The 27637-nt window shown below is 37.4% G+C and overlaps 1 protein-coding gene across 3 annotated transcripts in view; it reads left to right on the forward strand.

The window, feature by feature from the left end:
* The window catches only part of PLXDC2 (plexin domain containing 2), a 423511-nt gene that overhangs the window by 194263 nt on the left and 201611 nt on the right, over positions 1-27637 (forward strand). For all 3 annotated transcript variants that reach the window (XM_020911626.2, XM_020911627.2, XM_070472041.1), the window contains exon 3: positions 17851-17997. In XM_020911626.2, coding sequence (XP_020767285.2) covers positions 17851-17997 — 147 coding nt within the window. The remainder of the gene's footprint in view (positions 1-17850; positions 17998-27637) is intronic.

Raw genomic sequence — 27637 nt, forward strand, 5'->3', positions numbered from 1 at the left:
TAGCTTCTGTATTCTTATTAGTTTTTTCTTGCTCTTTCCCCTGGGTTCAGACCAGTCCTTCTGAGGAGAATTACCCTCTCAATTCATGTTTTAAAACCCAGATTAATTATCATGACTTCTGTGAACCCTACATTTTATCACTGAAGCTGAGTGAGATTTTCTCCTTCTGAGAAGGCTTATGGAACTGACTCTGCCATTAGTACAGCCCTTATCTTTTGCTGGTCTAGGGTAGGGAGATCTGAGTACCTGCATTATGTCACTCTGTTGCAGGTTTCTGGAGAGCAAAAACTGTGTCCTAAGCATCTTTTGCCCTTCACAACAGCCAGCTCAAGGCCTCCCAAACACATAAACATAAATACTTGTTAGCTTGTACGAGTGACAACTAAAAGAAAGGGTTGTAAATAAATAGGCCATTTTATAGCACCCTCTACATTAGACTATGTTCTCTTGAATATTTGACCTCCGTGCATTTTTCTGGCAGCCTTTCCAGCTAGTTCTTAGGATAGTGAGAAGCTCATAACACTGATTTTCCCCTGTGTGATTTTGTAAGACAGAAGCAAAAAAGGAAAGCCTGCTTCTCAGACTGCACTGGAATGAAATCTCTCCTCACTATCTTAAAATTTGATTGCAAGATATAAATACCAGCTTTATAGATCTGAGAGGGAATCTCTCTGCAAAGTCAGCAAAAACCATATTGTGAAAATATTTGCTTGAATCTAGAATTGGTAATTTTAAAACGAAACCTCAACAGCTTGTGTTTTTCCTCTTGCTTCTTTATTTTTAATGGCTCATGAAATGACTGCAGCCTCTCTGCCTTGACTCTGCCCTTCTCTGACCTGTGCATCAGCTACCTTGAGTTAAGTGAGTTTGCAGCAAGATTTTCCATCTTCTAAAATGGAATCCTGAAAGAATTTATCATTTCAAATGGGCTTTTAAAATTCGTATTTAGAAAGCAGTAGGAAGATTTACATCTTTTAAAATTCGTATTTAGAAAGCAGTAGGAAGATTTACATTGTTGAAAGTCCCTCTATGCTAAAGGGAAAGCAACTACATATTTTTTTAATTGACGCTGTCCACAGGTATTGTCAAAATGGTTTCTCAGCGAAGTGGAAATAGTATAGTCAAAAGAACTTTATGTATACTTAGCAAAACAGCTCAACCATTCAGGCACAGAAAATTTGCATGGCATGATGGGTTAAAAATGACTGCAAATTCCTGCAGTTTATCCCATGAAGAGGTACCCCGGACAAGCTTTGTGACTTGTTCTGATCAAATGATGAGGTGGAAGTGACGTTGAACTCCTTCTGGGCATTGCCTCCAGATTCTTGCAGCCTCCATCCTTACTTGCTTGGATTCTCTCAGCTTAGGAAAAAGCCCAGTCTGCTCTCCTTGGGCTTGAGACAGCACAATGAGATAAAGACCCTAAATGTGTGGCCAAGTCCATGTGGAACCAACTGACATGAGAACTGGCCCAAACCAGCAGTGAACCCAGCTGATACCAGGTAGGACAGAAGCAATGCCCAGCTGCACCCAGTCTCACCTCAACTGAATTCCTGAACAAAAGAACGGTTGTTTCAAGCCACTGAGTTTGGAGGTTGTTGGTTATCCAGCAATAACTCCTGGTAGAAGTAGCTTGCAGTGGGAGTTGGGTGGAGGGCAGGGGGTTTGTCACAGATCATGGAAATTTCAAGAATAATAAACTGAACAGTGAATAAAATATATAAGTAAATTAGATTGGTTTGTATATGAGTTTTTACTTGTACCTTGCTATTAAGAAGAATTAACCACTGTAACATCTTTTCTTAGGAGGTAATAAGGCCAAAGTAACTAGGCTTGAAAAATATAAATAAGGTCTATAACCAGCATATACTGAGTATGATGTACTGATGTTTGCTATTTAGAATACAGCAGTGAACCCAATAAAAGAGAGAGAGAGATTTTAAACAGGGGGACAGTAAAAAATTTTTAAGTCCAAAGATAAAAGTTACAAAGGAAATTAAAGCAGGCTCAGAAAGAAAGCATGACAGACTAGGAGAGGTGCATAAAAGACCAGGTGCAGAGTATGGTATTGGGGTGCACTGCGTGCTCCTGGGGCAACAGGAGAGCTAGCAGAGTTGGTGAGGTGTGTGACGGGGAGGATGAAGCGGGGGGATGGCTCCAGTGTTTGTAAGGACTTTAGGTTCTATTCTAAAGTGTGAAGGGAAATCTCATTAGAGCTGGAGAGGGACATGATCAGATTTCTGCTTTAAAAGGATGTCTTTTAAAAGGATTACTCTACTTTGTAGAAAATAAACTAAAGGGAACCAAGATGAGAAGCAGGGGAACCTATGAGAGAGCTATTACAGAAGGCCTGAGCACTCGCCTCATGAAAGCGATTTGACCAAAGGTAATATTTGTTGAGGTCCCAAGAGAGTTTAATACCTAGCAGGCATTTTAGAAGTGGAAAGAACATAGACATTGGAGAGATATAGGACTTTTTTAAAATAATCCCTGGGTTTTATGTGGTGCCAAGCAACTTAGTTGGTGTTTCTGAACTTTAGTATGCATACAATTCATTGGCTTGTAAAGATTATATGCATAATGCATATTATGTGCCAGGCTGAGAATTTGCACTCATGAGAGTTAGCTACGCCTATTAACCAGCTCTCATAAATATGTGATTAACATTTTCTTAAGTTTTAAAGTAAAAGATCTGAAACAAAGACCTACTAGCTAAAGTCCAATAATAGATGGCAAAGATAGAGCAAATGAATTCAATATGTAGAGAATACAGAACTCTAATTCAATATTAGATACTGGAAGCTTGGTCAGGCCAGTTAATAAGGGGCTGCTGAAACACAGAAAGTAAGGGACTATTTTTCCGTCATTTTGTCATTCCAGGTATGAGAGTATATCTATTTATTTCTAGTTTACCAAGCAACATAGCTCTTTTCATGTTTTATTGGGTTTAACAGTTTTGTAAAGTATGTTTATCACAGGTCAAATATACATGTACAATTTGCTTCAAAGCTGTATTTTCTCCTAATTCTTGTTCCATTTTCCACATATTAATTTTGCCTCAAAACCAGACTATAAAATTTGCAAGTGAGAAAAACTAAAATAATCTGAGATATATTATCAATTATTTTTTTAAAACATTTTATTGTGAAAGATGTGAAAATTGTGATGGAGAGGGCTGAAAAATATATTTAAATAAATGGAGACATTGTGAAGAATTATCTGTTATTTCACCAAATTTAGAAATTTGAAATAAATACCCAAGTAACATATCCTCTTTATCTGTCCTAATGTTAGGTTTTCAAATATAATTCCAAAATTCCAATGACATATATATAATTTTATTTTGATGTAATTGTCAGTCCCTGTAGCTATATAACTGATAGAACTGGATACCACATTTTCTGTAACAGCCAGCAGTATTCTCACAAACATAGTTACGTTAATATCCTGGTGCTTCTCTTTACTAGCATAATATGACGTATACTATTAATGATGAAATTAGTTTCTTTGATTGCTATACTTTCTATACTTTTTCTTTTAGAGAAATATTTTGATAATAAAAATGACAAGGCAATTACATGAAATTTGGTGAAAAGGTGGGTTTTGTTCAGGGGTGGACATTATTTGTGAAAATTGTTCTCAAGTATTAGCAGCTATAGAGCACTGCTCACTCTGTTAATTATGGACTACAGGTGATCTCTGATGTTTGAGGAGAATTCATGCTTCAGTAAGGGTTAGTAACATAAAAATATAAAATGTCTCGTTTTTTTTTAAAAGATATGAGAGGTTGAAAAGAAGACATGGAAAATTTTATTCTTTGACATTAAAGGTGTAATAATATGAAAAAAAAGCTGGATAATTATATTAATACCTGTCACTTGAAATACCAGACTGGATAGTTTGGGGACTGTAACAGTCACCTTAGAAATGAAAAGATTGGTCAGTGCATCAGAGGAAATTACCCAGCCTTTCCACAAAGTGAAAACTGTCAACTGAGTTATAATTTTTAGAAATTGCTCTAGAGTAAATTTTTCCATAATTCTTGTAAAAATATAAATAGTAGTTATTTCTCAATTTTTTTTTTCTAAGAAATAGGCCAAGACAGGGAACTGTATGGATTTTCAAAAAGCCCTCTTATTTTAGATAGCTTGGGTGGCAATTTTGATTAATACTAGAGAATGAGATGAATTTTCAAAGGTATTAAATTTAGGGATTTTTTTTTAAAACAAATTCAGAGTTAATAAACGAACTATCTGTATGTGCTATCAACTGGATTCTGTCTTTCCTAAATTCATAGGTTGAAGCCCTAACTCCCACGTGGTTATATTGGGTTGACGAAAAAGTTCATTCAGGTTATCCTGTCACATTGTATATGCAAACCTTAACTTTTTGGCCAACCCAGTATTTGGCGATAGGGCCGTTACGAGGTAAAGATTAAATGAGGTCATTAAGTGTGCAGCCCTAATTCAGTGGGATTGATGTTCTTATAACAGAAGTGAAGTGAAGTGATAGTCACGCAGTCATGTCCGACTCTTTGCGACTCTTTGGACTGTAGCCCACCAGGCTCCTCTGTCCATGGCATTCTCCAGGCAAGAATACTGGAGTGGGCTGCCATTCCCTTCTCCAGGGGATCTTCCCGACCCAGGGATTGAACCTGGGTCTCCCACACTGCAGACAGTTCTTTACCATCTGCGCCACCAGGGAAGCCTTATAAGAGGAGAGGAGGACACTAAAGAGCTCTCTCTCAGCCGTTTGAGGACATAGCAAGAAGGCGGTCACCTACAAGCCAGGAAGACAGCGTTCACAAAAACCACATCAGCCAGAGCTTTGATCTTAGGCTTCCCAGAATCCAAGACTGTGAAAAATAAATTTTTGTTGTGGTCTTTTGTTACGGCAGCTTGGGCAGACTAAGACAGTATGTTTATGGTGCCCCAGTTCCCACCCTAGCATGAATGCTACATCTAGAATAGAAGTGTTTGTAATTTTAAATTATGATGGTTTTTTCTGATTATCAGAATATTTTGAGGTCCCTCACACCATTGTTTTTATTTCTTGCAATTGATGAGAAAAATATACCAAAATTTATAGAGAAATTCAGTCTTACTATCAAATGATCACACATTTTATGCATCATGATATATCGTGCATTTTTTAAATGCATACAAATACAAATTTAAAAATACTGCATAGAAATTCAAGACCTGTGATTTTTTTTCAGTTTGCACGGATAATGAATGCATAGTGTCCCCAGGGATTCGTACACTCCTTGCAACATGTCTGTTAAGTTGCCTCCAATCTTGGGACCAGTCTACAACTTACCAACAAAGATGGTTAGGGACCTATTGATATGGTACTATACTATCCAGTTACTATAACTAGAGACCTGTGCCTTCTCTTCAAACTGCACACTTGTATTTCTTTTGGTGAGTATCACCAAAGTCTGATTCATCCCAAGCAGTGTCTTCCCATTTTTCTTGTGGCTTTAGTATCTTGGGACCTGAAAGGCATTTTAAGAGACACCTAGTTCAATTTCTTACATAGAATAAAGTCCAGAAGTTACAGAGGCTGTTTAGAGACAAAAAATGTACTTCAACCCAAATCTCCATTGAGCTATGTTATTGTAATGCTAATTTTGTGCTTTTTAAATAGAAATTTCCTACATATTTAAAAAATTTTTTCATGCATAGGTTTTTTCTGTAGTTTTTTTTTTTTTTTTTTCCCCAGCCTTCAGAAGTTCTTTGTAAATTGCCAATACATCTCTTAAGTGGCCACTGTTTGATTCCGTTTCACTTGCTTGTATTTATAAAAGGTAAATTGAGATGTTAATTCACTCAAAACTACCCCAGGTTCTCTCTCTGGTGGATTCTTTCTCACCCTTCTAAGACTGGGAGTGCTCTCCCAAGTTTATTCTTCCAAAGGTTAAAGGTTTCTACCAGGAACAGCTAAGTACACTATTATTATATCCAGATAGAAAATGGTATTTGTTTCATTTTATAAATGAGTCAACACAAACACATAGCCAACACATTCCAAAATGCCTGGAGAGCTAGGCAGCCACTTAATTGAATTACAGAGCTTTGATTTTGTTATTATCTTGAAAGATCATAAATGAATGTATTATGCTTTCTTGGCCATATACTTTACCTCTCTCTACATAGCATGAGAAATGATCTTATCTAAGAGAAACTGTTACTGGGGAAATGAACAATATTTTATAATGGAAATATTACTGGGATCCCATATTTTATTGTGTCAGATAGTAAGCTGACCTCACAATAAATTCACATACACACACCACACACACACCAACTAATCTTACATTCTTGGATATCATTTAACTAAACTCTTGTGAAGAACTGATAAATTAAAGAGTCTAGACAAGGTTTCTAGGGAAATAGACCATACTGCAAATAGATCAAGTAGGTAAAAACCCTTAGAGAAACGGTAGAGGAGTCTGTGAAAAACTGAAATTACATAAAAGATATGCATAATGAGAACTGGTGCAATGATCTGATATAATCAACAGGAGACAGAGAACTGATTTCAATTCTTCTGACACCATAACATTAAGTTGAATTTTTTTCCTGCATAATTGTTCAGAATGTCTGAAAAAGGGTATTGCTATAGTACTTGCTGATGTATATCGAAGGCTATTTGAAGATAATATGGAGTTGTCCCTATCGTAGTGAACTTGTATGGAGCTAATTTAATAATTCTTTATATTCTGTCCATATGCTTTTCAAATGTGCTTAAATATGTTGGTCTAATTTCATTCTTTGGCAATGCAGTGACAGAAAAGTAAATCCTCTCACTGGCTTTGTATTAGTAGAGACGCTCATGTGACCTAACTATCTTCCTGGGTCACCTTCTTGTAATGTAGCTGGGAAAAGTGGAGGTTACCGTGGATTTTTCATCCACCTCTCTTTCCATGTATCTTCTGTCTAATGGTGTCTTCAATTCTTCCGGAAGATCAACTGGGCAGGCCCTGCAGGTCCAGGACCCCTGCCATTCTCTGTGTGATTTTACTTCTGGCCAAAGAAGGATTATAAGCCCGGGGAATTTCACACTTTCAGTCCACTGAAATGAACTGAAGGCGTAATTGACTTCACTGAACTGACAGAATATATTAGTGACCAAGCGTGTGAGAACTGTGGAGCAGATCACCTGCCTTCAAGTTTAATGCTGTGGTCCACTTCATGTTTCCCTCCCCGCAGCTTTCCCTGCCTTCCATCCTCGGCCCGCGACTTTGTCAGAATGTAGCCAGGTCCCAGCCTACTGCCTCTTTTTGAGATCCTTCATAACATTCCTGGAAATAAGCCAGCAGATTATACTAGGATAATAACTAAAAGGAAAGCATAAGCAACTCATTAAAAGTCTCTCAGACAGGGAATTTGGAAGTGTCAGAAAGAGAAAAACAAATATCGTATATTAACACATATATGCAGAATCTAGAAAAATGATACAGATGAACCTGTCTCCAAGGCATAAATAGAGACACAGACCTAGAGAATGCACATGTGGAGACAGCAGGGGAAGGAGAGAGTGGCACGAACTGGGAGATTGGGGTTGGCATACATACACTCCTGTGTGTAAAACCATAGCTAGTGGGAAGCTGTTGTATAACAGGGAGCTCAGCTCTGTGCCCTGGGATGACCTAGACGGGTTGGCTGGGGAGACGGAGGAGAGGGCTCTGAGAGGGAGGGGATATATGTATGCATATGGCTGAGTCACTTCATACAGCAGAGACCAGCACAACAATTAAGGCAATTGTATTCCAATGTTTTAAAAAAGAAAAGTCTCTTGGTAGATCTATAGCCATTGCCAAGATGAAGCTGTACCATTGAAGAATCCTTCAGCGTTACCGCCTGTATTTTCTGTCAAAATGTATCTCACTAAAATATATCGTGTCTTATACACACGAAACAAATGATTTCTGCATAATGAGTGAAGAGAGATAATTTAGTAATACTTGTATAAAGTGCTTAAACCAAAAATTCATTTTTTACAGATCGAAACTCTAAGCAACCTCTCCTTCAAAATTTAGTAGAAATGACTATTTTCATGTTTCTATTAACACTGATTTCATTCCCCTTAAGTAGTGAAAAAAATTTCACTCTATATCAATTAGGTTGTTAAAACCAGTATTTTAAAGAAAAGGTTTAATGAAAATTTATATATTGGCTTCTTCACAGGGCAATTTAAAGTTATTGACCTTGAAGCTCTTTACTGAGTATGACTATCTAATTTACAGTGTGTTAAAGGAGTCTTCTTTAAGCAGGGTACTTATTTCAGGGTACTTATTATAGATATTCTACATGATCTGTGTGTAACATTGTAGTCTTGTGTGTCTTGATATATTGTGATAATTTGAATTCAGATAATCAACAATTAATACTTTGAAGCATCTTCAAGGATTTGTTATTTTATTTAAAAAAAAAAAAGCAGTTACATGTAATGTTTATTTAAAAAATTCAATAATTCAGTAACACAGATTCAGGGGAAAAAAACACTCTCCAAATCCCATCATCTAGAAATAACCAATATAACAGCTTCTCTATTCTTGTGACCATGTTTGATTCACTCCTCAGTTGAAATGGTGGTATAATTAGGTGTTCCATTTTTAAGAAAAGGCTGTCCAGGTGGCACTAGTGGTAAAGAACTTACCTGCCAATTCAGGAGACATAGAGATGAAGGTTTGATTCCTGGATCAGGAGGATCCCCTGGAAAAAGGCATGGCCACCCACTCCTGTATGCTTGCCTAGAGAATCCCATGGACGAGGAGCCCAGAGGTGAAAATCTTGGTTAATATCCCCCTGCATTTGTGGGTAGTACAAATATACGTGTTGCCTTTATAATCACATTACAACTCAGGCAAAAATTCCTTGAATCCCAACTTCCTTCTCTCACATGGTACAGCCATTGCTTCCACTGAAAATTATGGAGAAGTATCAGCATATCCAAGGTTTTTTACTGTTACTCAATTTGTCTTGCTAGATATGTATAAGATGTCTGATTCTCTTTTTTTTAACCTATGAGAAATTTCACCAGAAGATTTCTTAATATTCAAAATTGTATTGCAAATTTATGTGGGATATAGTGTATGATTCAAGTCTGTATCTCAGAAAAAATTATTCTAACATAATTAAAGAGACTTGTCTAAATCAACTAAGTGTGTGGATATGTACGTCTGTGTATGTATATCAAGTTATTTTAAAATATATAGTTTAAAGTTTGTAATATGTATGTCATTTTAAAATAATTTGATTATCATTCTTATATATATATGTGTATATATATACACTTCATTCTTCTTTTCCATTTCATTTTGTGTATGTTTCTCAAGGCTTTTCCCTATGTCCTGACTAGTAATTAATCACATTTATTCTGCTTTTGTTGGGCTTTCCAGATGGTTCAGTTGTAAAGAATCCGCCTGCCAATGCAGGAGATGCTGGAGAAGTGGATTTGATCCCTGGGTTAGGAAGATCTCCTGGAGTAGGAAATAGAAACCCACTCCAATATTCTTGCCTGGGAAAATCCCCTGGACAGAGGAGCCTGGTGGGCTACAGTCCATGGAGTTTGCAAAGAGTTGGACACGACTGAGGGACTGAGCGTGCACACACACACACACACACACACACACACACACACACACATTCTGCTCTTGTTTCTACTAGTGATCTCATCTCGTAATTTTTTCCTTTGTAATTGTCAGCTCACTCTCCTCTTCCTTTTGTAATTTGCTCATATCCTTTTTGTTCCTTATATCAACATGATTTTTTAAATGGATTATTCATGATTATTTACATCACTATTTGTTACTTATTGTTTTTGAGGAGGTTATATACACAAGTAATATTTTTAAATGGCCTTACCTTTAAATATACTATATGACCCTTGTGAAATCATTAACATAAGAATATAACATATTTGGTGTATATTAACACCTGGCAAGAACCATTCAAAGTATAATATTTCTTTATTTATTATGAAACTATCTTTGAAAGGTAACCAATCCATTAAATGCTAAATAACTTTACCTAAGATCTTTGGCTATGTTTTATGTATCTGTATATTTCAAATGACTAACACAGTGATATTCATACAATATACTCATGGTTTTTAAAAATAATTCTCAATGAAATGAATTTAGAGTTCAAACATTATTACCACATAAGGCAATGTGAGGCATCCATAAAAATTATTTAACATAAAATCAACTTAATACCTATGACACAAGAGAAGACCACACTTGGGTTAGGAATTGAGTGAACTGATTGTTACCGAATGGTTAGGCTATAGTTGCAAAGACCTTTTCTCTGTATTTTTGGTGTATGTCCTCTGTTTACAGCTGCACATTTCCAGACGTGTCTGAAAAGCATGCATTTATAGGATTTATAGCTACCTACTATGCCATCCACTTTCAGTAACAGTTGGTTTCCTAAATGAATTGGCAAGTAGGCATATCACAGTGGTGTTTTGTTTTATTTTCTATGATGTTAGAAATAGTTTGCTTTTGAGCAGAATAGGAAAATGTTTATGCCTGAAGTGGCTTTTGGCAAAGCCTTAAGTACCATTACTCCTATAAAGGACAAGATGTGGTTTGAATAATTTAGTAGTGCTAAGATGTCATATTTTTGAGACACCTAGTTTATGGTGTTCCTGAATAGCTGAGCCAAACACCTCTCCCAGGACTTTAACAACTTCTGTCTCTAAATTCCTAGGTAAACAATAAATTGTCTTCCTCTTTGAATAGAAGTTTCCATGACAACCTGGCAAGCTTGGGCTATAGAAGGCAAACACCAAGAAGTCAAGTCTTTAGCTTTCAGTATTTTCAAAGATGTAATATTGTTTTGAGAAGCTCCAGTTTAAGTGAAAATGTAAATGTATGTTCACATAGCCATATCAGTAATTATAATTACTGATTACAAACCAAAAAATGTATATTTTTGCAGCAAGTCCATTGTTTAGCATAACAATACTCTTATTCTTTATGTTAACTTCAAGACTATGTCTTGATTCGTTACAAAGACTTAAGAGGTTAAAGGAAATACCAAAGTCATTTTAGATATCTTGATTGCAACAATTATAGTGAACTCTATACTGAAAGTTTGTATATTAAATAAAATATCTATTTGGCAATCATATAAGAATTTGGCACTATCATAAAATCTGTTACATAAGTCATATAAAGACTATATCTCTGACCTCAATGATGCTGAACTCTGTAAAAATACTAGGAATAGGCAGAAAAATTAATTTTTTAATTTAAACTCATTGAATATTTTCTTCAAAACCACTCTATTATACCATTTGTTGAAAAATTAAATGAGTCATTATCATTTGTTATTCAGACTTGATGATTTCTGGAAGGTTAGATAAAAGTTTTCATTTCTTCTATGTGATTTGATGGAATACTAGATGTTTGTTATCCAGATCTATAAATCTGTAGATAAGGTTGTCTTATTCAACACTGCTTAAGTCTCTTTTCATGCAAGTTAAGAAAACTTGTTTGTCAGGATTCTTTTGGTTGATAATAACTCAACTCAAGGTGTTTTAACAAAGAAGAGATTTAATGATTCATCTAAGTGGCTGAACAAGTCTAGGAGCTGGCACACTTAGGTATACTGGTTAGGGATCTGTCTGGTTCTTTGCATTATGTATGGGCTTATGGTTCTGTCCTTATCTGTGCTTGCTTTATCTTCAGGCAAGATTCCCCCTTGGTAGCAAAATGGTGGCAGCAGTTCCAAGTCTCACACCTACACATCTCAACAATGAGAATCAGGGGAGTTATCTCCTCTCTACATAGTTGCCTGGATGTCTCACTAATTGGTCTTTCTTAGGTTGTATGCTCACCCTGACAATCAGCCATTGTTGCCAGAGTATGACTCTTGCATAAGGACTCACCACTGAAAGCTCTCCCAGACAGTGGGAAGGAGTAGAAGCACGACCGCAAAGCTTGTTACTCTCCTGGAGCCTGGGCCGTCCATGTCATCACCTTCTGAAAGCAAGGGCAAGAAAAATCATTAATAGAAGCTCCTTTGAGTTGCAGACTCTTATTCCTACTTCTTTCTTTGTATTTCCTTTTTCTGTCTTCTCTGCTTCACTTTATCTTTAATCATGGGTATACATGTAATTTGTGTATGATACCTAGAGTTTAATTGGAGATTTTCCTAGGATTTTTTTTTTTTAAGCTACTGTTAACATTTAATCACATTTCTCAAGATTTACACTTGGGGTCATATTTTTTCATTTAGTCATGAAGCAAAATCTATTTAGAATATTGCTTACCATATCCCTTTCCTTTATGTAGAAATTAGAGTTAGGGTTAGGGTTAGTACCATATATATGGGACTTAAGAAAAGGTACATGGGATTCTTATTTAGACTGGATCTCAAAGATAATTATATTTTATATAATTAGCACTTAAATAATAAATGCATTAGATAAAATCTATCCCAAATTTTATTATTCAAATCATAGACCCTCTATTCACTAACCATTAATCTTACATATACCTGAGTGTTTTCAAGTATGTTCTGTTTAGAGATTTCTCAAATTGATAAGCACAATTATATTTCATGAGAATATAAAAAACAAAAAATCTAATTGTGATTCAAATTAGTCAAGAATAATATGATTGTACTGAGTGTTCCTCAGCAAAAATGCTTGATATTCATTCAGTGAGAAACAAGAAAAGTGAAGGTTTGTGCCAAGTACCATATTGATATCAAAAGTGAAAATTCAAGTAAAACTAGAATTCACCAACCCGCATTATAGGGAAGAGATGTATTATCTCAGTTTCTCAGTCAGTTCATTTCAGTTCAGTTGCGCAATGGTGTCCAACTCTTTGCAACTCTATGGACTGTAGCACGACAGGCCTCCCTGTCCATCACCAACACCTAAAGCTTGCTCAAACTCATGTCCATCAAGTTGGTGATGCCATCCAACCACCTCCTCCTCTGTCGTCCCTTTCTCCTCATGTCTTCCCAGCATCAGGTTCTTTTCAAATGAGTCACTTCTTCACATCAGGTGGCCAAAGTATTAGAGTTTCAGTTTCAGCATCAATCCTTCCAATGAATATTCAGGACTGATTTCCTTTAGGATGAATTGGTTGGAACTCCTTGCAGTCCAAAGGACTCTCAGGAGTCTTCTCCAATAACACAGTTCAAAAGCATCAGTTCTTCACTGTTCAGCTTTCTTTATGATCCAACTCTCACATCCATATATGACTACTGAAAAAAACCATAGCTTTGAGTAGACAGACCTTTGTGGGCAAAGTAATGTCTCTGCTTTTTAATATGCTGTCTAGAAAACTCCATTTCTAGGACCGTTCAATGAAAGCAGGGCCAAATCCTAGTTTAAAAGGAGAAGTTTGAATTTGTTGTCATTCAATAGTAATTATAGTTCACGTTTTTAGAAAAGACTAGTTCCAGAAAAACATCTACTTTTGCTTTATTGACTATGCCAAAGCCTTTGACTGTGTGGATCACAACAAACTGGAAAATTCTTTAAGAGATGGGAATACCAGACCACCTGACCTGCCTCTTGAGAAATCTGTATGCAGGTCAGGAAGCAACAGTTAGAACTGGACATGGAACAACAGACTGGTTCCAGATAGGGGCAGGAGTACATCAATGCTGCATATTTTCACCCTGCTTATTTAACTTATATGCAGAGTACATCATGCAAAATGCTGGGCTGGATGAAACACAAGCTGGAATCAAGATTGCCAGGAGAAATAGCAATAATCTCAGATACGCAGATGACACCACCTGGTAGAAAGCAGAAAAGAACTAAAGAGCCTCTTGATGAAAGTGAAAGAGGAGAGTGAAAGAGTTGGCTTATAAAGCCCAACATTCAGAAAACTAAGATCATGGCATCTGGTCCCATCACTTCCTGGCAAATAGATGGGGAAACAATGGAAACAATGACAGACTTTACTTTTTGGGCTCCAAAATCACTGCAGATGGTGACTGCAGCCATGAAATTAAAAGACTGTTACTCCTTGGAAGGAGTTATGACCAACCTAGATAGCATATTAAAAAGCAGAGACATTACTTTACCAACAAAGGTCTGTCTAATCAAAGTCTATGACTTTTCCACTAGTCATGTATGGATGTGAGAGTTGGACTATAAAGAAAGCTGAGCACCGAAGAATTGATGCTTTTGACCTGTGGTGTTGGAGAAGACTCTTGAGAGTCCCTTGGACTGCAAGGAGATCCAACCAGTCCATCCTAAAGGAAATCAGTCCTGATTATTCATTGGAAGAACTGATGTTGAAGCTGAAACTCCAATACTTTGGCCACCTGATTCGAAGAACTGACTCATTGGAAAAGACCCTGGTGCTGGGAAAGATTGAAAGAAGGAGGAGAAGGGGACAACGGAGGATGAAATGGTTGGTTGGCATCAGCGATGTGATGGAAATGAGTTTGAGTAAGCTCCAGGAGTTGGTGATGGACAGGGAAGCCTGTCGTGCTGCAGTCCATGGGGTCACAAAGAGTGTGTGTGTGTGTGTGTGTGTGTGTGTGTGTGTGACTAAACTGAACTAAATTCCAAAAGTGACAATTTTATCTGCTGCTGCTAAGTCGCTTCAGTTGTGTTCAACTCTGTGCAACCCCATAGACAGCAGGCTACCAGCCTCCCCCATCTCTGGGATTCTCCAGGCAAGAACCCTGGAGTGGGTTGCTATTTCCTTCTCCAATGCATGTAAGTGAAAAGTGAAAGTGAAGTTACTCAGTCATGTCCGACTCTTTGCAACCCCATGGACTGCAGCCTACCAGGCTCTCTGTCCATGGGATTTTCCAGGCAAGAGTACCAGAGTGTTTTGCCATTTCCTTCTCCAGGGTATCCTCCTGACCCAGGGATTGAACGCAGGTCTCTTGCCTTGCAGGCAAATGCTTTACCCTTTGAGCCACCAGGGAAGCCCCACTTTCCTTAGAGATTATTTAACTCATTTGGCTATTTTGAAGAATACTAACACTTCTAATTCCAATAGAATTATGTTTGTTTGTTTGTTTGTTCTTTTATGAACTTTAGGAACACCTCTGATCTTTCTTTTTTTCTTTTGGGGGCTGACTTTTTTCTTCTTTACAATGAAACTCTATATGAAGTATTGCAGGCGGAGTGTTTTTGCTCAGTCGTGCCCAGCTCTTTGTGACCCTGTGGACTGTGGCCCACCAGGCTCCTCTGTCCTGGGATTTCCCCAAGCAAGAACCCTGGAGTGGGTTGCTACTTCCTCCTCCAGGGCACCTCCCCAACCCAAGGATTGAGCCCATGGCACTTGAGTCTTCTGCATTGGCAGGCAGCTTGTTTTCCCTTAACCCCACCTGGGAAGCCCAAAATTCTGTATATAACTGTAAATTACGTAAGTTTGATGTATAATGATTTAAGTGTTTCTCTTTTTAAAAGGGAGTCAGAAGAAAGAAAAATCTTTTTTGATCCTAGGACAATAACAGTATTAAAAATTTAACTGTTTAAAAAAAAAAAAAAAGGAAAAAACATTGACTGTAGCACTGAATTCTCCTGGAAAAAAAAAATGCCACAAGTAGATTCATGTTAGAGGTATTATTTTAAATAGCAGTTAGAATCAACACAAAGCTTATGACAAGAACCAAATATGATTACCTCTATGTTTTCTTGGCACAATTCTGACACACTCTCAATTTTAGGGTAAAAATGGTGTTCAAACAACTCTAGGGAAAGAGAAAAATAAACTGATGAAATGGAGAAATTTCAAGCGGGCCAAGGTCATAAGTAAAATATACTTTTTTATCTTGTAAATTAGAAAGTAAAATCCTTTAGGCAAATTTAGCTAGTACTGAGTAGATTCTGAAAAAAAATAAATGTTTCTCTTTTTTTCCTACCTTTATTGAGATGTAATTGATATGTAACATGGTATAAATTTAAGGAGTACAACATGCTGATTAAATACACTAGCTAGATAGCATTAGCTAGCATAGCATTAGATAGATAAATACATTAGCTAGATAGCATTAGATAGCATTAGCTAACATCTCCAACATGTCACACTATTACCATTTCTTTTTTAGTGGTAATAACTTCTAAGATCTACAGTCTTAGCAACTTTCAAGTTACTATATTGTTATTCAGTCACTTAGCTGTGTCCAACTCTTTGCAACCACATGGACTGCAGCATGCCAGGCTTCCCTGTCCTTCACCATCTCCTGGAGCTTGCTCAATCTCATGTCCATTGAATCAGTGTTGCCATCCCACCATCTCGTCCTCTGTCATCTCCTTCTCCTCCTGCCTTCAATCTTTCCCAGTGTCAGGGTCTTTTCTGATGAGCCAGCTTTTTGCTTCAGGTGGCCAAAGTATTAGAGCTTCAGCTTCAACATCAGTCCTTCCAATAAATATTCAGGACTAATTTCCTTTAGGATTGACTGGCTTGATCTCCTTGCAGTCCATGGGGCTCTCTAGAGTCTTCTCCAACACCACAGTTCAAAATCATCAATCCTTCAGTACTCAGCCTTCTTTATGGTCCAACTCTCACATCCATACATGACCACTGAAAAAGTTATCATATAGTTACTCTCAGTTCAATTCAGTTCAGTTGCTCAGTTGTGTCTGATTCTACGCAACCCTATGGACTGCAGCATGCCAGGCCTCCCTGTCCATCACCAACTCCCGGAGTTTACTCAAACTCATGTCCTTTGAATTGGTGATGCCATCCCACCATCTCGTCCTCTGTCATCTCCTTCTCCTGCTTTCAATCTTTCCCAGCATCAGGGTCTTTTCCAATGAGTCAGTTCTTCACATCAGGTGGCCAAAGTATTGGAGTTTCAGCTTCAATATCAGTCCTTCCAATGAATATTCAGGACTGATTTCCTTTAGGATGGACTGGTTGGATCTCCTTGCAGTCCAAGGGACTCTCAAGAGTCTTCCCCAACACCACAGTTCAAAAGCATCAATTCTTTGGCTCTCAGCTTTCTTTATAGTCCAACTCTCACATCCATACATGCCTACTGGAAAAAGCATAGCCTTGACTAGATGGACCTTTGTTGGCAAAGTAATGTCTTTGCTTTTTAATATGCTGTCTAGGTTGGTCATAACTTTTCTTCCAAGGAGTAAGCGTCTTTTAATTTCATGGCTGCAGTCACCATCTGCAGTGATTTTGGAGCCCCAAAAAATAAAGTCAGCCACTGTTTCCACTGTTTCCCCATCTATTTGCCATAAAGTGATGGGACCAGATGCCATGATCTTAGTTTTCTGAATGTTGAGCTTTAAGCCAACTCTTTCTCTCTCCTCTTTCACTTTCATCAAGAGGCTCTTTAGTTCTTCTTCACTTTCTGCCATAAGAGTGGTGTCATCTGCATATCTGAGGTTATTGATATTTCTTCCAGTAATCTTGATTCCAGCTTGTGCTTCATCCAACCCAGTGTTTCTCATGACATACTCTGCATGCAAGTTAAACAAACAGGGTGACAATATACAGCCTTGACAATATACATCCTTTCCCAATTTGGAACCAGTCTATTGTTCTGTGTCCAGTTCAAACTATTGCTTTGTGACCTGCATATAGTTACTCTATAATAGAGTATTTTTAGCTACAATCACCCATGCTGTTCATTAGATCCCCAGAACAAATCATCTTATTACTGGAAGTTTGTACCCTTTGACCAACATCTCCCCATTTTACCCCTTTTCAGCCCCTCATCACCACCATTCTCATCTGTTTCCATGAGTTTGGCTTTTTTAGATTCCACATATAAGTGATACCACAAGGTTTTTGGTACTTATCTTTCTCTTGCTGACATTTCACTTAGTACAATACCCTCAAAGTCCGATTGTATTGTCTGTGTTCTTGATGTGCATTATTTTCTATTATTACAGGAGGACACAGATCATAATTACTATATATCTCGGATATATGGTCCATCTGATTCTGCCAGCCGGGATTTGTGGGTGAACATAGACCAAATGGAAAAGGACAAAGTGAAGATTCATGGAATACTGTCCAATACTCATCGACAGGCTGCAGTAAGTACTTTGACTTTTTGAGTTTCTTTTTTTTTTTTCTGCTGTGAAAAAATTTTTTGCTTTACCTGAAATACTGACATTGTTTGTTATGATCACTTTTATTTAGTTTGTTATGATCACTTTTATTTAGTTCTGCATTTGCAGTTTACATTGCTAATTACAGATAAGATGTTGTGGAATATGATAAAGAATTATTTTGAGAAACCACTATTAATTTAGCCATTAGTTAATTAATTATTCACTCATCTCTCCAGTAAGTAGAATGAGTTGCATATTCCATTCAAAGTTGAGATTTGTCTTGAGACTTTTCAGTTTTCTTGCCATCCATGCATTTAGACAACATTTTTAATACAATTGCATTAATTCACAATCTTCCATTTTATATGAGTTTATTACTCTTGGTCTCTGAAGATGATTTAACTAGACACATTCATGATTCAAATAACACATGTAGACTAAATTACATGTGGTAAGCAAAGAAGTTTAATATAAAAGAAAATAATTAATTAAATCTAGAAGGCTCCAAATGTACTTGAAGCCCAAACTTAAATCACTTAAAACAGTGGTGGTTCCTTAAACAGGTAATTTAATCCTTCTGAGGCACAGTTTCTGCATCTATTCAGTGGAGAGGACAGGAGATATTAAAGCAGGTCTCCCTTAGCTTACATGGTCACTGAATCTGTGTTCTATGCATCAGGTTTAATGCTTACATGGATTAGCTTTTTAAAAAATTTTATTTCTTTATTTGTGGCTCTGCTGGTTTTTTTTTTTTTATCTGTGCGAGGGCTTTTCTCTAGTTGTGGAGAGCTGGGGAGACTTCCTAGGTGTGGTATGAGGCTTCTCATTGCAGTGGATTCTCCTGTTGTAGAGCACAGGCTCTTGAGTGTGGGCTCAGTAATTGTGGCACATGGGTTTTGATGCCTTGTGGCATGGGGTATCTTCCTAGACCCGGGATCAAACTCATGTCCCTGTCTTGGCAGGCAGATTCTTAACCACTGAACCACCAAGGAAGCCCAGCTTTTTCAGTTTTCACAGCAGTTCTATAATTTAAATATCATTTGCCATCTAGGTATTGCAGATAAGAGAACTTAACCTTGGAATAACCAGCCTTTCTAAGGTTCTCATGCTAGTAAGTGGTATGACTCAGGTGCAAACCTAGGCAGTCAGTCCCTTATTCAAAATGTATGTGTAAAAGTTACTACTCTTAGTTCTCAGAATATTCTTTGATAATCATTCTGTCAAAGATGATTCCTGATTTAACATTTTCAAAAGTTATTTAGTTTCATTGGCACTGATTACAGTGGTGATCTTACTATCAGTGAAGCAAAGTCCTGTTCAGTTTAGAAAAATGTGCAGAGAAAACAAAATAATTTTTCAAGTGCAAATGCCAAATATTATTGACACAAAAATAGAACTAATAAGAGTAATGGCTGATCTGATTTACAGAGGCATTAATAAGATAAATATAATATAGCAAAAATGTTGGCCAACAGCCTTCATTGTGTATATGTAGATGTTCCTATATCAGGAGATCACCTTCTAACAGTTAAAATAGAAATTAATTGTATCATGATACTTCATTGAAGTTCAGAAGCAAATGAAGTAGCCACCTCCCCTTGCTGAATTATGTCATTCCTTTTCCTTTGCATATTCAAGCAGTCTCAGAGAAGATGACAGATTCAGAAATGATTCATGGTCTGGCTTAGAACAGATCTTCAAAAGAAGATAAAATAAGAAAGATTGGATTAAGACCATGTTTTTCAGGAATGTATTGCATTTGACAATCTTCCCACAATATCACAGTCCCTAATAATATATACTTTATAAGAGTTTGAACATTGGCATATCCACATGGAAATTCCAGAATATGACCTAGTTCTGGTGTCAGACACTGTGAGCAATGTCTGTAAGCAAAGGAAGAAGTTCATCAGTTAAAATGCTAGCTGATTTCATCTTAGACTTTCCCCTATGTTTTCCCACAGGGGAGGTAGTTCGTGTGTCTTGTCTTTCCTTAAAGAAGATTTTTTTTTTTCTCTTTGGAATAGAGTTTGGTTGCCTCATAACAACTTTCTGATAGTTTTGAGAAAAAATATGATGATATAAAGACCTATTTTTTTCTTACTGTGATTGTGAGAGTGACATTGTTGGTTTGAACACCAAAGATTGGCTAAAACACAAATGGAAAGACTTGAGCTTGAAACTTATCTGGTGCTCCTTGCATTGATTTTTAAATATATATCATTGATAGAAACCTTTATTTTAGTTACTGTGCCATTGGTTTTCCATGAGAATCTAAACCATTATCAAGAATTTATTGCTGCTAGAAATTCGTCCAGAATCCACTTTCCCTATCACCACCAACAGAAAACACACACACACACACACACACACACACACACACACAAACATTCACATCCAAGTACATATTAATAAGTTCAATTTATAACAATAAAGTTGATAATATCATTTAGTTACATTTTTTTCAGGAAAAACTTGTCATTTAGACTTTTTCATTCAAATAGTTTTATACCTTGGAACTTACAAATTTTCTTACTAGAATATCTTATAAAAGTTTCCTACATTCTTTATTTCAGAAGTATGATTGTTACATATTTGTTTGAAGATTTCCAAATTGTAGATAGTGATCCATGTTTCACTATTTCTTCCATTGGCCTGCTCATCTTTCCAATCCTGCCTTGTTCTGTTAGCTCCATCTCTATTATGCCAGCCTTGGAGTAGAACCAGGTTATAGAGGTGATGACAGAATTGCAGTGTTAAGGTAGTGTTATGGCCAGGGACTCAACAATGCCCACATACACCCTCTTCTCCCACCCCTCTCCACACACACAACACAGACACTCGGCCACAGCTACTGTCCCTTCTGTGATATTATTGAGAGGCTTAACCCCGAGGGAAAACAGCAAATGGGAAACAATGACCCATTTCATAGGTTAGGTTCCTGATATAATTGTCAAAATCCTTGATGCAGAGCTTTCTTGTGGACTTCCCAAGTGGCGCTAGTGGTAAAGAACCTGCCTGCCAATGCAGAAGTAAGAGATGCAGGTTCAATCCTGGGGTCGGGAAGATTCCCCCAGAGAAGGGAATGGCAACCCACTCCTGCATTCTTGCCTGGAGGATCCCATGCACAGCGGAGCCTGGTGGGCTACAGTCCATTCGGTCACAAAGATGGACACGACTGAAGGGACTTAGCTTGCAGGCCCCCTCTGGTAGTTTGGCTGGAAATGGGACTTAAGTTTAACCTCTAAGGGAAGAGGGGAGTTCCTTAAGTCTTAACACCAAATGATGAACTTTGCATACCCAGGTCATCCTTTCTGTCAGCCAATTAGACAAAAGAAGAGAACAGAAAGATCTAGCCTAGGGGAGACACAAGGGCCCGCTGGCTAACTCACCCAGCCCTGGGCAAAGGGAAGGAAGTTAGAGAGCTGAAAACTGGGAAGGCTGCCCTTCCCACTTCCTCCCAGGGGCCCAGAGGAAGGTACAGGCATGTCTGACCTAGAAACGTGACTTTGTAAAGAATATTGTCCCCTTCACCACTATCATTTATAAATGTGGTCTGAACAATATTTGGGGATCTGGGATTAATTTTCTAGAAAAGGAGGTATGTTGGATATAGTGTAACAGTTGTCTCTTTTCTCCCATCCACAATACTATTATGCTGTCAGAGTAAAACTTTTCATTTAATTCACATTCTTCACATGCCAAAACACCATGATTTCTCTTTCTTTTAATAATGTAAGCTAAAATGATTAGTATTTATATTATATATGTGTGTATGTATGTATATGTGTACTACATACATACATATATACATATATATGTAGTAATTTGATTACATGTTCCTTCAATTTCCCCTTTGTCCTCTTTTGTTTAGATATCTCCTTTGTTCTTTTTGGGTTAAATAACATTTCTTAAATCATATTTGCAGTAAAAACAGATATTAAAACCTAGTTTTCCAGTTGGACACATTAAAGGAAGAAGCATGTCTTCAAATACTAGTTAAAGGAAAGCAAAAAATTGGCATAAGTCCCTATCACATGACAAGCAATGAGTCAGCAGCACCTTACCTTCAAATACTGGTACTTATTTGGGTTTTTTGTTCCTTATTCAAAGTCCACAGTTATCAGGTTGCAAACCTAGAACTTTCTGACTACAAACCTGAGAACCAGTTGAAACTTTTTTTTTTTAAATTTCTATGAGGACCTTCAAATGCCACAATTTTGAAATTTTCTTCTGTACTTCTCAATCCATATAATTTAATTTATTGCTGGACACACAGTTTGATTCAACAAATTAGATTCAGACAAATTAGAATTCATTTGTCTTTTGAGATCACAGTTTATGAAGCTCTGATTCACAACTTCTACAGAAGCACCATTGTCCCAGTGGAAGGAGTCTGGGGTTACAGAAATTATAAGACCTTGACTCCAAAACTCATTTTCTCAGATTCAGGCCTCTCTGGACGATATTATAACCTAGAACAAAGGGGAAAGTGCCTGCTTTGACTCTCCTCCAGTGTTATTTCAAGAATAAAAATGAAAAGAATATGAAAACATCAAATAACAATGAGGTAGTAATGAGGTAGCATTGTTGTTTAAGTCCTAATTCTTCACAACAAAACATATTAACCCCTAAATACGTTAATTCCTAAGTAATCTCTCAGAATCTTTTTCTATAGATAGATATGTACCTATATATTTATATCTATATATCTTTAAATCATTTTTTTGCCAGGAAATTGCCAGTGTGCTTTTTGTCAGACATAAACATACCCTGGCTTTAAATTTTTTCTTTAAACTATCTTTCTATGTATTACTGAGAAGATTGATTCTTTATATAAGAAACACTAGCAAAATTAAATGAAGTATTGCTCTCCTGTCTACAATAAAGCTGGTAAAATTTTAGATGATACTGGTACAGTTTTGATGGTAGAATGTTTTAAAATTTTAAAATTGGATTGTTCTCTGTGGGGATCTTTAGACTACTCAAATATATACAGAAACCTTCATTAAACAAAAATCAGGCTTTCTAGAGGTATTTTCTTTTTCCCCAGGAAAATAACAGCATTTTGACTTGTATTTCCATTGGTCTTAAATTTGCATAATGTTGATGTTGGGAGAACTACCTCCGGATGCTTGTGGTGACTTTAGTCAATTGTTTTTGTATATTGCAGAATTTTTTTTTTCTGTGCATTAGAAAATCTGTTGATAAGTGATTATTTTTCTAAATTATTAACTCAAAAGGCAATTTAATTTGCTATCTCTATCGGGCTATTATCTACACCACACATTTTGTCTCTTCAGTGTTTAACAATAAGTTGCTTTTATTTTTATTTTGACTGTTAAATAAACTTGCTGCATTCTCTCTTGTGAGTTGTTTCATTTCAAGTAAGACACACGTCTGGAGGAGGAAATGGCAACCCACTCCAGTACTCTTGTCTAGGAAAATGCATGGACGGAGGAGCCTCGTGGGCTATAGTCCATGGCCCTGCAGAAGAGTTGCACACGTCTGAGCACGCAGGCACAAGACATGCACAGTTCATCAGCCTGCCCGCCCTTGTCTTCATTCATGGGGTTTTTCTGTAGTTTAATAACAGACTAGGATAAGCTGTGTCTGCACAACTGTTTCTCTAACTTAATTTTTGTTTAAATAATTCACTTTACTACTATCATACTGAAATTATAAATTTTGAGAATAATTCTCTGTCCTGAAGAAAGTTTTATTTGAGGGCCTTTTATGGAAAAGAAAGGCCTTTTTTCCCCCCATTCCACAAAACCAACCTGAGATCAGAGTGACTGAGTTCCTCTGCATGCCATGCCGGTGAGCTGGTCTGCTTGCCCCCCAGTGGACATGGAAGGATCTAGTCCCTCTTCCACAGATGGTGTTAATGACTCAGGTTAAACCTGCCCATCTGATAGTTTAGTCATGGAAGGGACTTTGGAAATTCTTGAAGATAGTGGCCAATTTTTAACACATATGCCTAACCTTTGTTTTCTAAAGCAAGAACATACCTTCTTTTTAAAAATCATCCTTGAGTTCATCATATTTCAGTTTAATTTCATCCCATTTCTCCATGTTGTATCTTTAGTAGAGGACAGGTACATAAAGTTAGAGTCACAGGAAGTAATCATACATTCTCTGTTGCCAATGAAGACTGTAAAGTAATTCTGGATATTGATGACTATCTACTCAACTTTTTAAAGTCACAAGTGAGGCAAATACTTTCACATTAATCTCCTATAATTAGGAGCTGCTAAAGTGGGATCCCACAGTCAGGCAGCTGTGTTTCAGGTAGAATAAATAAATCCATTTACTCCTATCTTTCATCCTAGATTGTCTTATTAGGCCCGTTTTTAATCATCCTTTTCGATCTCTCAAGGACCCCATGAAGACTTAACAAGGGTTAATTTTAGATAACATGAGTGTAAAACACATTCTCATCCTGAAGTTGTTAAATGATAAAGCTTCCACAGGACTCTTTTCAAGGAAAACATTCTGTAGCACAGAAAAGTTAGCAAAATATAGTCGGAATATAATGTTCCCTGAGAGTAAATACAAGTAAAAGCAGATAGGTATAAGTCTTGTGGAAAATTTTAAATTGTAGAAGATAAAAGGCTTAAGATATTTTGGAATTGAAATTTCCTGAACAAGTTAGTATTCTAGTATCCTTTAAAAATATTTTTTGTGTCTGTTTTCGGTAACTTTATTTTTGTCCATTTCTTCATACTAAATTGTAGCCTATGACTTAGGTGGATGATTACTCTAGGTGAAATAGCCAAGATCGCACACTGTTTGTTTATAAATTGGCTTCCCATCAGAACATGTGTCGTGCCTGAAATTCCAGCCCCAGAACGAAGGTGTCTCATCCTTTCCTCACTGAAGATGCTCTATTCCTATGCCAGTGGGACCAGAAGTAGAACACTTTTAGTCACTCTCAATGAGTGATAAATTGCCAGGAATTTCTTGTTATGCAGCCAGTGTCCGAGACAAAATGTCAAGTAAGTTTCACTCCTGATAGACAGGCTGAGTTTAGCTACTTGAGTCTGATCCCTGCAGGACCAGCTGTAGACATGGGTAGGGTGGATAAAGGAGCAGCTCTTGGAAGCTGTGTTGAGAGGCGTCAATTTACTTATTTTGCTTTTGAAAAATCCAAAAGTTGGCCACCGTGGCAAAACATTAAAAACCAGTGAATCTGCCTAAAAGATATAGGAGACTCTTTGGATTATTGTAACTTTCATTTGAATTTATTTCCAAATAAAAAGTTAAAAGAATAAAATAAAAGAGGGGATGTTAGTGGAGCAGGATGAAGAGTTAAAATTGGACCTGGCCTAAATTTTCATTTCAACCTGTGGTCAAGTTTTGAATGATTTAGTCACCTTTCTGCTGAGATTTGCCTGCACTGAATTCCAAATCCTAATACCCTGCCTGATGTGCATAGAAACCAATACTGTGACGCACGTGTTTGAGAAAGAAGAGGGCTTTATTGAGAGGCTGACCTGCAGGGAGACAGGCAAGGCTCAAACCTGTCTCTGAGATTCAAGGTTGTGGCGACCTTGCAGGGGTCAGAGGAATTTCAAATTTGGAAGCCGATTGGCTAGTCCCCAGTTACTGTGCTGCTGGAAGCTGAAGACCTCTCATTCATTTGTGAAGGGCTCCGCTGGCAACTTACCTGTTCTTTGAGATCCGTAGATTGAAGTTTCCTGGTTCAGGGCAGGTCTGGAGACACCAGTTCCTATCTTGCACATGACACTGCTGTTTCTGTAAAGTAACCCAGGTTTTGACTATTCAACAGCCTGATGTAAGGGAGCAAAACCCATTTAAGCTGGTCCATGTTTCAAGCTGTTTCAGTGTCAGCTGAGGGGCAGCTTGATAGAGTGTATAAGCATGTCTACTTAGAAGCAGGCTGCCTGCACGAGAGTCCCCACGTTTGCAGCTAAAAGCCGGGTAACTTAAAGCGATTTTACTTGATGTTAATCATTTCCCTCAGCTGTAAAATGGGAATGATGATAGTACCTACTTTCTAAGATTTTCACTAGAATGGAATGATTTATTAATAACATTTGTACTATGCTTAAGTCCTGGCTGCTCTAGATGACTGTTAGGATTGATACTAATCACTGTCATACAGAAGTTTTAACTCTAAAACAATCATTTTCCAGTGACAGGAAAGAAGGGAGGACAGATTGTGATCCACTGAGACAAGCAAGGGCATTTTCAAACTGTCAAGGATAAGCTCATAGGAATACATTTCCTGTCCTGCCCTGTTTGAGGGTCACTGGTCAAGGAAGTAGCCACCATGTCCTTGTCCTCCGGTGTACTGAGGCTGCAAAGAGCTTTTGCAAATCATTACTTTAAAGGTGCTCCGCTAGGAGGTATCTCTATCCTTTCCTGCCTTAAATGGAAAATTTCAGGTCAGATGAGTGCTAACAGGCAAAGTGAGATGATGTTATCCAGAATCAAGTCTATTTATCCTTTTAACCCATTTCACGCTTGTCAAAGCTTCCTTACAGCACTGTTTTAGAGTTTCAAAGACCATTTATATGACACAAACTCTTGAGTTTCCAAGTGGGGTTTCTGGGGCAGCCTCAGGAGCACTGGGAGCTTGTTAGAAATGCAGAATTTTAGTTCCCTCCTCCTACCCACCACTATCCGGCAGCAGAGTCTATTTTTAACAAGAACCCTAAGTGATTGCCGTGCACACTCAGGTTGGAGAAGCCTGGTAGAATTCCTGCCTTGTTCTCCGAGCGGTGTGGAAAATCCAGATGTGACCTCTGGGTCTCCCCTCCCCCACCGACCCTCCCAGGGCTCCTTTATAAAATCCTGTTTTTTCTTACCCTCTGTGTCCTTAAACAGACTTATGCTCTGCACTCTCCCTGAATGGTAAACAGTCACATAACTAATTTGAATAATTCTCAAAACGTGCAAGTATAGGCAGGCAACCATAAGCCAAGTGTTACTGGGAACCATGAAGTGTAAGAGATCAAAAGATATGATGTTCACTCAATCTCAAGTTCATATGAACAAGCATTGGGTAACTGCAAAATGTTTATATGTTGTTTTTCTCATTTACATGTAACCCCATGCAGTGTCATTCAATATGCAGGATTAATTAAGTTCTCTGTTACAAAAAAGTGCTGAAGCAGTTAGAATTTCTAACCCAGAAAATCGATTCAATTGATGGGCTTTATTTCTGAAAGGAGCCACTCCCTTGCCTGTATATTTGCATATTGATTAGCCCCTTTTCCTGAACAATTTGATCTTTTAATTAGGTTTCCAGTGTTTTCAGTCACTGGATTAACGACCCATATCCTGTTCACTCCCCTGCAAGAGTGAGAGTTTGTTTAAAATTCCATTTTGTAAAAATTCCACATGAAAAAAGTGGTGTGAAGCATCCTGCCCACGGCAGCTATTTTATTTCTGGCAAATACTCAGCTCATTTATGGCCTAGAAGCAGGATCTTACTTTAGGATATATCAAAAGAAGCTTGCATTGCTTGCATTGCCCCATGGAAATGCCTTCCATAGTACATTTTCTCTCTCTGGTAGTTACTTGTTGTGGAAACTTGTTAATTTAAATCTTTCTATCTGTCTACATACATATACATGTATATCAAATTGAGAAG

Source organism: Odocoileus virginianus, chromosome 9, assembly GCF_023699985.2.
Source record: "Odocoileus virginianus isolate 20LAN1187 ecotype Illinois chromosome 9, Ovbor_1.2, whole genome shotgun sequence".
In the NCBI taxonomy this organism is placed as follows: Eukaryota; Metazoa; Chordata; class Mammalia; order Artiodactyla; family Cervidae; genus Odocoileus; species Odocoileus virginianus.